The 14,456-nt window shown below is 47.0% G+C and overlaps 1 protein-coding gene across 1 annotated transcript in view; it reads left to right on the top strand.

Annotated features, from left to right (window-relative positions):
- otoa (otoancorin) overlaps positions 1-14,456 on the top strand; it is a gene marked incomplete at both ends in the record, with an annotated part of 33,443 nt that overhangs the window by 13,852 nt on the left and 5,135 nt on the right. The window contains 5 exons of the mRNA XM_084336663.1: positions 719-777; positions 895-1,018; positions 2,629-2,747; positions 4,906-5,047; positions 11,910-12,103. Coding sequence (XP_084192789.1) covers positions 719-777; positions 895-1,018; positions 2,629-2,747; positions 4,906-5,047; positions 11,910-12,103 — 638 coding nt within the window. The remainder of the gene's footprint in view (positions 1-718; positions 778-894; positions 1,019-2,628; positions 2,748-4,905; positions 5,048-11,909; positions 12,104-14,456) is intronic.

Below are 14,456 nucleotides of genomic sequence, written 5' to 3'. Positions count from 1 at the left end.
CACATTACACCACCTCACTACAACACATTACACCACCTCACTACACCACCTCACTACACCACATTACACCACCTCAATACACCACATTACACCACCTCACTACACCACCTCACTACACCTCACTACACCACCTCACTACACCACATTACACCTCACTACACCACATTACACCACCTCACTACACCACATTACACCACCTCACTACACCACCTCACTACACCACATTACACCACCTCAATACACCACATTACACCACCTCACTACACCACCTCACTACACCACATTACACCACCTCACTACACCACATTACACCACCTCAATACACCACATTACACCACCTCACTACACCACCTCACTACACCACACTACACCACCTCACTACACCACATTACACCACCTCACTACACCACATTACACCACCTCACTACACCACCTCACTACACCACATTACACCACCTCACTACACCACATTACACCACCTCACTACACCACATTACACCACCTCACTACACCACCTCACTACACCACATTACACCACCTCAATACACCACATTACACCACCTCACTACACCACATTACACCACCTCACTACACCACCTCACTACACCACTGCTGATTATTTCCTCTCTGTACTGAGTAATGTTATAATTAACACTCTAATGTCAGGCAGGTGGACTTTAAAAACCCAATAACAACATCTCTCTCCTTTTCCCCCCAGTTTGCTTATCTGCTCAGAAAGATAATGGGGGGAAATCAGATCCGGCTCAAAGACATTCGGTGAGACAGACACCTGCTGCTCTCTGTGCATGTTGTATTTACACCAGTGACTGAGACATGCAGCGAGGCTTACTCTCTGTCATCCCTTCCCATCTTGACACTGATTGGCCGGAACAGGAAGCTAGTGGGCCCAGCCATTCAGGGCCTGGCCTGTAAGATGATTGACGGAATACCTGATGACGACGCCAAGGCAATGGCCCAGACTCTAACGGACACTTCACGATGGCTCTCTAAAGTCAAGGTATACACACACACACACACTCGCTAAAGTCAAGGTATACACACACACACACCCACACACACCCACCCACCCACACACACACACGCACACGCTAAAGTCAAGGTATACACACACACACACCCACACACACACACCCACCCACCCACACACACACACGCACACGCACACGCACACGCACACACACACAGAGAGAGAGTGTGGCGCTCGAAGCAAAATCTGGCCCTGGCATTTCATATCTTGACATGATTGACAGTTGGCATGAATCCACTAAAAAAATACTTTTCTCTAGTCTCTCTCACAGCAGTTATGCTTTCAAAAATGTAATAATAAAATCTTAAATTGCTTTGTCTATGCACCTGTCGGAGATAAAGCAATATATTTTCAATAGCCTAGACATAGAGGAGCTTGTCACATCTATCTACACATATATGACCTATAATCAAATGCATTACATAGGATATGAGCTTCATAATTCTATAGAACCTATGGTCAAACAAGATGCGTTTGTGGTTTACAGCTGGAGACACCAACAGACGACGTACTGTATAATTCATTACATTTATATAGTGCTTTTCTCAGACTCAAAGCGCTAAATTGCCTCCTTCACCACCACTGGTAGCACCCAACCTTGGGCTACGCAGGCTCAATGGCTGCCATACACTGGCACCAGGCACACATCACACTACACAATGGCTGAACGGCTCAGGAGACAGGGATTGATATCAGCCAATTAAGGGGGGAGGGATTATTTAGGTGGCATTGATGTCAGAGACCTGATTGGGAATTTCACTCAGGACCTCGGTTTAGCGTCTCATCCGAAGGACTGGATGAGCTGCATAGAGCAATCAATAACATATAGGCAGAGCAATAGAGAGGTTGTCACCCCAGCGACAGGCGCATTTAGAGTTTCATTAACCCTTTCACTACCAAATGGTTAACCCTTTCACTGCGACAATACTTAAGGTTAACCCTTTCACTGCCACACGACAAAGGGTTACCCCGTTCACTAGCACACTACAGAAGGTTAAACAATGTCATCAATAAATGGCCAAGCAATAGAGGAGTCAGCACTCCCAACAAGAAGCACACGTACATATCTTTAATTGTTCAAGATCAATAGGTCTCCCCAATAGCAGGCGCACTTACAAGTCTGAAGACCACCACATGCACTGACTGGCCTTATCACGTATAACAGCGGATGCAGGCTATGACAAATTAATATGCATCAACGTCATCATGACAGGTGACAAAATAGCCAAGCAAGTCAAGTTGATCTCCGTTTCTCTCTCCCAGTCACTCACGCACTGAGGTGCAAGCATGCAGTTTCCAATGTCCACACACACACACACACACACGCACACGCACACACATGCACACACATGCACACACAGGCTACCAGAAAACAGCAGGACACATCAAATCATGTTGATATACTTCCCATGATGTGGGTAGAGTTCCCCTTTCTAGTAGTCTAGTAGTACAAAGGATAGTAGTGAAAATCCAATAGTGCTATAGTGCTTCAAGGGTAACCCCCCCCCCCCCCCCCCCCCCCTCTCCAATGATGTCATCAACAGTTTGAAAAACTGTTTATGAATGGTCACCTCTTGCAGGTGTGCTGTGCTGCCCGGAAGCTGTTTGAGAGCCTAGAGAACCAGAGGCCAGTCTATTTCCAAAACATCTCTCAAGAGGAGCTGGATGACATCCCCACATTCCTACTCATCCACCTGCCGTAAGCCAACTCTCTCTCTCTCTCTCTCTCTGTCTCTCTCTCTCTTCTCGTTGTCTCTCTCACTCTCCTCTCATTTGTCTCTCTTCTCTCTCTCTCTTCTCTCTGTCTCTCTCTCTCTCTCTTCTCGTTGTCTCTCTCACTCTCCTCTCATCTGTCTCTCTTCTCTCTCTCTCTTCTCTCTGTCTCTCTCTCTCGCTCTCCGATCATCTGTCTCTTTCGTCTCTGTCTCTCTCCTCTCCTCTCTGTCTCTCTCTCACTCTCCTCTCATCTGTCTCTCTTCTCTATCTCTATCTCTCTCCTTGCATCTCTGTCTTTCTCTTCTCTCTGTGTCTCTCGCTCTCCGATCATCTCTGCCTCTCTCTGTTTTCTCTGTCTCTTTCTCTCTCCTTTCTTTTTCTATCTCTCTCTCCTCTCTCTCTTCTCTGTCTCTCTCTTGTATCTCTATTTGCTATGTCTCTCTCTCTGTCTCTCTTCTCTCTCTCTGTCTCTCTCTCTCTCATTACAGTTTTTCTCAATTGCTTTGGTGCATTTCTCTGATCAGAATTAAAGTTCTCATAACTGTTAGTTCAACCTCCACAACATTTTGTAATTTGTGCACATCATAGTAGCAGTTTCTCATTCCTCCGAACAAATTGCAAATACTTTTGGACATGCATCAATTGCTTTCATACAATTCTCTGCTGTTTTATAACATTATCATTTGCTTAGGTCATGTCAGTCAAAATTAACTATACTTATGACTGCTGAATAGTCATTCCCTATAAAACTAATAGTCCTCATTTCATTGCTTGAGTCATTACATACAAATATGTTGAACTAGTTGTCAAAATCTGTCAAGCAAATTTTATACATTTCTTTATAATTTTTCCCCTGCATGGAGCTGGATGCCAGGGAATCGCTGCACACATTCAAATATGTTGATGAGGCGGGTTTCAATCTGGCAAAAGGTAGAAGGTGTGGAAGGAATCGCATTGGACAGAGAGCAACCACTGATGTCCCAGGCCAACGAGGAGGGAATATTACAATGTGTGCAGCCATCTCAGAAAACGGCGTCCTCACCCATATGCCCCGCATTGGTCCATACAACATCTGCTGACTTTTTTAGACACTCTTTACAGGGACATAGTCCCTGAGAATGAGAGGGGTCTAAATGGCGACCATCTGACCAAATACGTTGTTGTATGGGATAATGTGCGTTTTCACCACGCAATTCTGGTCACACAGTGGTTTGCAGCACATGAAAGGATGCTGGTGGAATATCTCCCTCCCTACTCCCCATTCCTGAATCCAATAGCCAGACAGACAGGAACGTCTGGATGTGAATGAATGATTTACAGTACTGTGTATGTTGTATGTTCCAATTCAGTTCCAATATGTACTGCAATATTGTTTACAGTTGTGCACAGCTCTACCCAAAGGCCAAAGGGTGTTTCTTATGTTTGTTGTAAATTAGTTTGTATTTTTCTTTTGCACAATGCTGTGAACAAATAAAAATTGCAAAGAGCATATGCAGTAAAAATGTGAAACATACGTGTCTTGTACTCATTTACCTCAATAAATACAGCAATGTGTAACTGTAGATTTCAAATGGCTGTGCAAATAGTGTATAGTGCTGTCTTGAGCATTTTCAGAAAGTGTCACCAAGATCTGACTTTTTTTGCATTGGAAAACACTTACAGAGTGAACTGTCATAACGAAAACATGGCAAAGCCATTTGACTATCTTGTTCATAAACAATGGTGTCAGGACTTTTCATTTTGATGACAGTGACACTTTCATTGACATGAATACTTGCTTTTGAGGAATGAATTATCCATTTTGAGCAAGTGACACGCTTCTGCATGTTATCACCTAGGTTTTGCAGTTTGTACTAATTGTTTTGAGAAATGCACTAACAGTTATGAGAACTTTAATTCTGATCAGAGAAATGCACCAAAGCAATTGAGAAAAACTGTAACTCACTCTCTCGCTTTCTCTGTCTGTCTTACGCACGCACGCGCGCGCGCACACACACACACACACACACACACACACACACACACACACACTGTTGTTGTGTGCTGTTTACTTGCTGATGACGTCCCTTCTCATTTATTTGTCATTATATAACTGGTCAAACGGTTGCCTTGCTGCCCTCCTCGCCTGCATCTCCCCCCAGGCCGTGGACGATAAGAGCCCTGCCTGACTCTGTGTGTCCTGCCTTCCTGGACAAGATGGCTGAAGCCAACCTGAGCTCGCTGCCCTGCCGCGCCCCCCAGCGCCTGGCTCTCACTGACAGAGCGCTGCGCTGCCTGGCCCAGGTATGAGGAAGGAGACACGTCTCGTTCATCACTGTAGGAATAATACTGTCACATGTTTCACTCATCTGGTAAGACGGCTGGGTACAGGGTGATGAGGTAGCATGTATTTTACACTGGCATCAACCAGAAGCTGCTTTCAATTCAGTTTAGTTAGATTTTTTCTAGTGACCCAATTTTCACATTACCCTTTTCACTACCACACTACAAAGGGTTAACCTTTCACTACCACACTACAGAAGGTTAACCTTTCACTACCACACTACAGAAGGTTAACCTTTCGCTACCACACTACAGAAGGTTAACCTTTCACTACCACACTACAGAAGGTTAACCCTTTCACTACCACACTACAGAAGGTTAACTTTTCACTACCACACTACAGAAGCTTAACCCTTTCACTACCACACTACAGAAGCTTAACCCTTTCACTACCACACTACAGAAGAGTAACTTTTCACTACCACACTACAGAAGGTTAACCCTTTCACCACCACACTGCAGAAGGTTCTGTATCACACTAGCTCACGCTCAGCGTTTCATGCATATATCTCGCTTCAGCATATATACACTGAATAATTTCACAAATGTACCTTTAAATGCCAGCATTCATCTGGCCACACCCCCATCCGCTTACCTATATAAGCAGGGATGGTGCCACACACTCATCTCCTTCTCAAATTTCATCACAAGCAACGTGTTGCTCATATGCCCACTTGACGTGGAGAAAAATATTGACTGGAAAAGCAATGTTTACAAGGAAAGGAAGAACAAGGAGATACGTTGACATCATATCTTTATTTTCTCTCTCACTATTTTCGAGAAAATACGGCAATGTTGTCTTCGTCACTGGAGTGTCTGGAAGATGGTGATCATTCTAAAACCCTCCACGGTTTTCGTATTGGGAGCACGCCGCTGCATGCTTCTCAACTGCAGTTCCTTGCTGTGTTGGTTGGGGTGAAACCTTTCAGGCCACGGCTGAACTGTAGGACGCGCCGCTGTTGTGAGAAGCGGTGGGTTTCAGGTTGGGTGAGTACTGTTGCTGGCAGGCTTCACTTGTCTGTTAGTGCTATGGGGGCTAATTGACAATGTTTATGAAAACCGGCCCCAGGCTAGGGTCCTTTGTTCAGCCTCCTAGGCGACAGAAGACCTTGGTCTGAAGACCATTATAGTTTTAACTAGTGGGCCGCGACCATTAACACTGGTGATCCCTGTGTTTTCTGGACGAGTGGGTATCTCTCTGTCACCGTGTAGCCCCTTCTTTCATATCCAAATGAGAGTATTCCTTCACGAGGAGATATGTGCATAGATGTTCGATAGCGGAAGATCTATGTTCAAGTCAGCTACACAGGCCAGTTTGGTATTGTGCTGGCTCCGTCGGGTGTTGGTAAAATCACTGTTGTAAAGCTGTGTTGACATCTTGTTTCTCTTTTCTCTTAAAAAGTGAGGAGGGTTTCAGAACGGCGGCCTGTCTGGGTGAGTGTTATATCATTGTGTACAAGTTCAGGTGATAGCTGCTTAGCTTACGGTTAGCCAGTCAGCTGTTAGCTGCGGCGTTAGCCTGCTGGGATCACTGCGTGGCCTACAGAGGTTTGGCCTACTGTTAGCCAGTCAGCTGTTAGCTGCGGCGCTAGCCTGTTGTGATCACTAGGAAACGTTAGCTTGCTGCTATCGGCCAAGGCCAGCGCGGGGTAGCTCCGGCTACTCGCACGCCGCCGCGAGCTCCCCTCTGGTCGCGTGCGCCGTTCGCTCGGCGTCTCGCGAGCAGGGGCAGTAGCGACCGACGATTGGAGCGGCCGTTAGCTTAATGCTACTCTGTTGAACGTGCTTTGATTATAACATGTTTTACACTCTTGACTACGACGTCATCTTTGACAGGGGATGTTCGTCGACCCTGCCCTGAGCCAGGACGGCAAGGATTGCGTCAAAAAGGGGACCGTAGCGACGGGTGGAGCGGCGACGCTGCCCAGATCGAACAACACAGGATGGCTGTGTTTTCTACGGTGTCTTGAGACTGCACTTCGCTGATCTACGCTCCGGGTAGGACAAAGGTTTGGCCAGACCTTATACGCGTCTTCTTGCTTTACCTTCTACATGTTTTGTAAATAACGCTGTTTTCCAAAAACGTGTGTTGCTGCAATACATTTGGGATACGACGCGAGTTTTGTGTGAACTGTCTTGTCACTGGTAATTAGCTTCTCCGGGCAAATCGGGTTGTTGTTACAGATGTGAAAATGATCTGGTTGTTGTGTGAGAAACATCATGTGTGTTTTTATGTACCGTGTACTCACAACTAAGGTAACTAACCTATGAAGCTATGCTTAGTGACAAATGAGTGAAAGAATATTCGTTTCTCAGCCTGTGATGACAATGAACAGTGTGTTCACATATTAACAGGTTTCCTGTTTTAACTGGCCGTATTAAGGGTAAAGTAGGAGGATTGTGTTTTCCCCCGGTTCCCTGGGACTTTTTCATCCTCCTATCAGACATGTTGTTGCACTACATTGTGTCTTTGTGTGGTAGGGATGCGATGTAACCCTTAGCTTGATTGCTGAGGTTGTGCTATGACTGCTGGAGAAACTTTATTTTCCTAAAAGAAAAGATTGTTTGGTCGCTGTCGTGTGTGCTTAGCAAGGCCTGTGGCCGATACTAATCGAGAATTATGTATTCTCTCATTATGAAAAACGGCGTTCCTCTGTAGAGTGTTTTTGCCATTTTTTGTAGGTGATGATGGGTTGTGTGTGTCATGTGACACACAGTTTCCTGGTCCCACGGCCTGGAATATTGGGCGTGTGCACCGCAGAAATTCCCCCGCCATAGAGTACGTCACCGTGCGCGTCTCTGTTGGTAGGACTTCCGTGTGATGTTCAGGTCCATGTGATGGATCTGTTTCGGGGGGGTGGTCAGGGCTCCTCCTCACCAAGCGCCTATTTGGGCCTTCTGTGAGTTCGGACTCCTCCTTCCATGTGAGGGAGCCTCCATCAGAGTACAGAGCCTTCCTCCTCAGATTGTCAAAGTGAGTGGACCCTCTAGAAGGTGTCCTATTCTATTGTGTATGTATTCGATTCAATTCGATTATTGAGTGTGTATGGTTTCAGTGCCTCTTCCCCGGAGAGCCCTAAAAACCAATTTTTTACATGGCTCAAGGTGCAATATATTCTTTTCAATCTGTACAGCTCGCGTGGGAAGTCTCTCTGGGGATTCCCGTCTCCTTCCTATGGGAGGGTGGTGGGATGTAAAAATGTGAAAAATGTTTACCCCCGGCTGTGTAGACTGGGATACATACTGTTGGTGCTTCCTTCTTTTCTATTCAAAAAGTGTTGGAGTTAGGAAGTGTCACACCCCTCTTGTCGTTCCCCTGGGCGCCTTGGGGATTCAATGACAGGTCTAAATAGCCTGTTCATTGATGTGGGTGTGTCCCGACGCACGTATAGTGCTAGCTCGCTGTAAACAGGCGACTGACTGGCACGCCTTGGTTGCTTGGGGTTAAAACGGCGTTTTTATAAAGCAACTGGGATGGGGGTTTTTCCTCTTCCGACGACCACATCCCACAACCTGGGTTGGTTATCGACGGATTCTCGTTCATGTCTGGGGGATGATGACAGAATGGATCTGAACATATGTAGAGGGGTCTCACGCCCTGGTGGTGGGCCACCAGGCGCGGTTCGTCCGAACGTCTGGGTGGCGCCTTCTTTTCATGTTAAGATCGACACGCATATCTGCCCTTTCTCCTGGAGTAGGCGTGGTTAGGGCACGGGACTGGTTCTGGTCACGCTGGTCCGGATCAGTTGAACCCGTTGTCCGCCGGGGATGCAGATCTGCTGTTCTGGTACCCTGAGGGACTTGGGCTTTTTTCAGGGGGAAAAATGCCAGGTTGGTCCGGGTGTCACAGGGTTAAGCACTATGGAGACCCTGGTTGGGTACGTTTTTTACTCAGCACTGTCGTAATGGCTTACGGCCATGTCAACCTGTACACGCTCGATCTCGTCAGATCTCGGCCGCTACACAGGTTGGTCCTGGTTAGTACTTGGTTGGGAGACCGCCTGGGAATACCAAGTACGGTGTGCTTAGGGGCGGGTTCTCCATTCTTTTTCGCTCCTCTCTCACGCATGGCGAAGAGGGGCCTGTTGGGATGGTCTTTGACCTCCTCTGGTGACCCTGTGCTTCCCGTATCGCCAGGCCCGGTCCGAAGTAATGTTTCGTCGACCCGTAGGCCTGGGTTAACCCTTTTTTGAAAACTGAAACACTTGTACTGCGGTATAGCCGGTGTATACCCGCAGGTGTGTTTTGGAGTTTTTTCTTGAGGGGTTATAGGAACAACCACCGCATTGGGTAACACCAAGGTGGTTGATTCCCTGGTGTGTTGGAGCAGTGTCAACTCCCGGGTTCACCGTTTGAGGGTGCCCCTGCATGTTCATGACGTCTGCCGATCGTGTCAGCCTTCTCTGCCTCAACCCCTCTGGGTGGGGGTTTTTAAATGGAGGCTTGGTCATGCAACACCGCCAGCTTACGCTCCTTCCGCCGGGGCGGCTGTGTTCAGCTGTCCCCTCTGGCGCCTGTCTCGTCCGCAGTCTCCAGGCTAGGGTTAATAGCCTGTTGCCTGGTTTTTCCCCGGTGCGCTGCCTGCTTCCGTTGGTTAACCTTTTTTGTGTGCTTACGGCCATGCTGACTGCCTGTTCTGCAGGGTCAGTGTGCCAGGCGGTGTACTATTGGGGGGACAGGGCCCGCTCGGCTGAGGGGCCTTTGTCCGAATATGCTGGCGATGTGGGGGGCGGGGTCACTAAGTGCCCACCTGGTGGGGTCTTGATGCTGGCATCATGGACTTCTCCGGGCCCCCGTTCCAGGGGGTCCAGTCCCTTTGGTGGGTCTGGGTCTTCCTTCGCGCTCCGCTGCTACGGCCTTGCCACGGGGTTGGGTTTACCCTTGACCCCGTGATTCTGGGGGCAGTAACGAGGTTTTTCCCTCCGTTCGTTCCCGGGTGGCATGCGGGTTGTGCGTGTGTGTAGTCGTGGGGTCAAGCCACGGTCTGCTCACCCTGTGCGTTGAGTTGCTTGAGTGCCTCTTCGCACGGTCGGGTCCGTCGCCCTCCCGTGAAGCCCCCAATAGGGGGGGTGCCCTCCATTAGGGGGGGTCGGGGGGGCTCGGTCCTCCCTGATCTGATGGTTGTGGGGGGCCTCAGCAGGGTACATTTGTCGAGCTTCTAGCTCCCGCTCAGCTCCTATTATGCATGAAACGCTGAGCGTGAGCTAGTGTGATACAGAACGTTAGGTTATGACTATAACCAAGTTCTGTTAACACTTAGTGAACGCTCAGCATCTAGACGCCGCTGCGGCCCTTGATTTTTCATTGTGGTGAAATTTGTTGGGAAGGAGATGAGTGTGTGGCACCATCCCTGCTTATATAGGTAAGCGGATGGGGGTGTGGCCAGATGAATGCTGGCATTTAAAGGTACATTTGTGAAATTATTCAGTGTATATATGCTGAAGCGAGATATATGCATGAAACGCTGAGCGTTCACTAAGTGTTAACAGAACTTGGTTATAGTCATAACCTAACGTTAACCTTTCACCACCACACTGAAGAAGGTTAACCTTTCACTACCACACTACAGAAGGTTAACCTTTCACTACCACATTACAGAAGGTTAACCTTTCACTACCACACTACAGAAGGTTAACCCTTTCACTACCACACTACAGAAGGTTAACCCTTTCACTACCACACTACAGAAGGTTAACCCTTTCGCTACCACACTACATAAGGTTAGCCTTTCACTACCACACTACAAAGGGTTAACCCTTTCGCTACCAAACTACAGAAGGTTAACCCTTTCACTACCACACTACAGAAGGTTATCCTTTCACTACCACACTACAGAAGGTTAACCCTTTCACTACCACACTACAAAAGGTTGAGAGACTGGTTAAGGATTACATTTGTGCCTCCCTCCCCAGTGAATTTGCATACAGGTCAAACAGGTCCACTGACGATGCGGTCTCTCAGTCTCAGGTACTACACAACACCCTCTCTCACCTAGACAGCCAGAAGGGGGGCTATGTGAGACTGTTGTTCATTGACTATAGCTCAGCGTTCAACACCATAGTCCCCACCAGACTGGTGGACAAGCTGATTGAGCTGGGTCTGAGCTCCGTTCTGAGCGCCTGGATACTGGACTTTCTGAGTGAAAGGCCTCAGGCGGTCAGGGTGGGGGGGTCAGACCTCCAACACCATCACCCTGAGCATCGGGTCCCCCCAGGGCTGTGTTCTGAGCCCCCTGCTGTATTCACTCTACACACATGACTGTGTGGCCAGGTTCAGCTCCAACTCCATAGTGAAGTTTGCGGACGACACAGTGGTGGTGGGGCTGATCTCTGACAACGACGAGAAGGCCTACCGGGGGGAGGTTGATGTACTGGCACGCTGGTGTCAGGACAACAGCCTGCTCCTGAACATTGGTAAAACCAAGGAGCTGATCGTGGATTTTAGGAGAACACAGCAGGGGACACACACACCACTGTGGATAAACAGGGCTATCGTGGACAGGGTAAGCAGCTTTAAGTACCTGGGGGTCCAACATTGTCACTACCACACTACAGAAGGTTAACCTTTCACTGCCACACTGCAGAAGGTTAACCTTTCACTACCACACTACAGAAGGTTAACCTTTCACTACCACACTACAGAAGGTTAACCATTTCACTACCACACTACAGGTTAACCATTTCACTACCACACTACAGGTTAACCTTTCACTACCACACTACAAAGGGTTAACCCTTCCCTGATAATAGTGAAAGGGTTCATGAACGTGGGAAGCCTGACTACGTTCTACAGCCATGGCTGCTTATCACTGTGTAATCCCCAGGGAAGGAACATATCTGCTCTGTCCAGTGAGGAGGTGCTGAGAATGGGGTCACTGCTGTGCGAGCTGCCCCCCTTTCAGCTGACAGCCATGTCCCCCGAGGCCCTCAACTCTAGCCTGCTGGCAATGGCTTCCTGTGCGCAAATACCACCACGCCACAGGGGGGCGCTGATTCAGCTACTCAACAACACCTATGGGTAGGTTGCTGGCTGCTCAGAGGACTGGCTTTATTATTACTTACGCAGACCGCGTCTATATTTATCACAGCCGAAGAGTGCAAGATCGCTTCCGCATTCTTCGCCATACGCCAGTACGGTAATGCGCATTTCCTTTTCCTTCGCCCAGGTGCTCGCCGTGCATGAGCATGAGGTCGCCGCTTGGTTCGACGCGGTTCAGACCCCCATTAATCACAGATGCCAGAACGCGCCATATGCCATATTAAAGCCAAAGCCTTTGGTTCATATTAACGCTGGTCAATCACATATTAACACGCCAAAGCCTTTGGTTCATATTAACGCTGGTCAATCACATATTAACACGCCATATTAGCACACATTACAAGACGAAAGTCTTTCTCTGGTCTGCATCCCCTTAACAATTGTGTGTATTGAGCCGTACTGTATTGTAACCATTCTGCAATCTGTTAATAACATTTTCATTCAATCAATTTCATTCAATCAATTTTATGAATGCCCGAATAACGTTATGGCGTTGCGAGTGAATCGCGTCGCGATAATATACATGTATTCCATAATATGTAAAGTACAGTTGACAGCTGCGTTGTGTTAACGTTACAATGTACAGGGAAATAACATTATGGCGTGTTATGGCGTTATGTGGTCCTCGTTTGGATAATATGTAAAGTACAGTTGACAGCTGCGTTGTGTTAACGTTGCAATGTACAGGGAAATGCTGCGTTGTGTTAACGTTGCAATGTACAGGGAAATGCTGCGTTGTGTTAACGTTTCAATGTACAGGGAAATGCTGCGTTGTGTTAACGTTACAATGTACAGGGAAATAACATTATGGCATGTTATGGCGTTATGTGGTCCTCGTATGGCGTTATGTGGTCCTTGTTTGGATAATATGTAAAGTACAGTTGACAGCTGCGTTGTGTTAACGTTGCAATGTACAGGGAAATGCTGCGTTGTGTTAACGTTGCAATGTACAGGGAAATGCTGCGTTGTGTTAACGTTGCAATGTACAGGGAAATGCTGCGTTGTGTTAACGTTACAATGTACAGGGAAATAACATTATGGCATGTTATGGCGTTATGTGGTCCTCGTATGGCGTTATGTGGTCCTTGTTTGGATAATATGTAAAGTACAGTTGACAGCTGCGTTGTGTTAACGTTGCAATGTACAGGGAAATAACGTTATCGCGTTGCGATAATATACATGTATTCCATTTGGGCGTCTGAGCGGGGGAAAAGAAAATGGGCATTTGGAGGGCGTTACCGGGGCCAATCAGGGCAAAATGCGGAAGCGCTCTTGCACTCTTCGGCTGTGATAAATATAGACGCGTCCAGACCTGGGCCAGATCGTAATTTGCTCAAATTATTTTCAGCAGTTAGTTTGAACCTGTTTGGAGTACCGGATGGGCGGGGGTTTGTCATATTGGACGGTACAATGGCTACCAGAAGGTGTGTGTGTGTGTTTTAGACAGATTCCAGATTCAAAATATTTTATTGTTGCAGTTTTATTTTTATATATATACACTCAGAAAAACGTGAGATGCTTGTTTTTCCCAGCTCCTCAACCGTAGTAGATTTGTAAACAACAATACATAATGATCTATACAAACTATACAATACAAGGTAAAAAAAAATATATATTTTTTAAATATATATTCTACAGTGTAAGTCGCAGCAGTGTGTGCGTGTTATAAGTGTGCTTGTGTGGTGTGCAAGTCTCTAAGGTGCTTTTGTGTGTATGTTGATGTTCATGTGATAATTCAGAGACTATCCGTCAGTAGTCTGTTTGCCTGGTGGAAGTAGCTGTTCAGTGTTCTCTTGGATGTGGACATGAGACTGCGGTACCGTCTGCCAGACGGCATGAGGTCAAACAGTTTGTGGTTCGGGTGGCTGGGGTCTTTCTTTCATTTGAACATTTTGTCAATTTAGTATACTTTACTGTGCCAATGCATCTTACCTGACATTATTGGTATTGCTCTGATGCAGTAACCCCACATGTATGGTACTCCAAGTAAAACAATCACTAGGAAATAGGTGCAAATACTATTTGACCCAGAAAGAGAGAGAATTATCATTATTTGATCTCAATTTCAGGGATCCTTCTGATTGGTCAGTTGAGACTATGGAATCCTTGGGTCCTCTCCTCCTATTGGATGCTGCTGCCATACGTGCACTCCGCTATAAGGTGAGTGTCTATAACCCTGTCATATTTGCCTCACATAAATTCATCATCGTTTTGGAGATCTTGATGATGGCATCATAAAGAATCCAATAAAGTTTTAAGATGAACAACATTTTCAAACCTAATTGTCTAAAGATGGCTTGAGTAAGAGAGTACAGGTTGAGTACTTTTGACC

The sequence above is a fragment of the Notolepis coatsorum genome (genome assembly GCF_963971535.1).
Source record: "Notolepis coatsorum genome assembly, chromosome: 19".
In the NCBI taxonomy this organism is placed as follows: Eukaryota; Metazoa; Chordata; class Actinopteri; order Aulopiformes; family Paralepididae; genus Notolepis; species Notolepis coatsorum.
The sequence above is the reverse complement of the archived record's forward strand: the minus strand, read 5'-3'. Positions and strand labels throughout refer to the sequence as shown.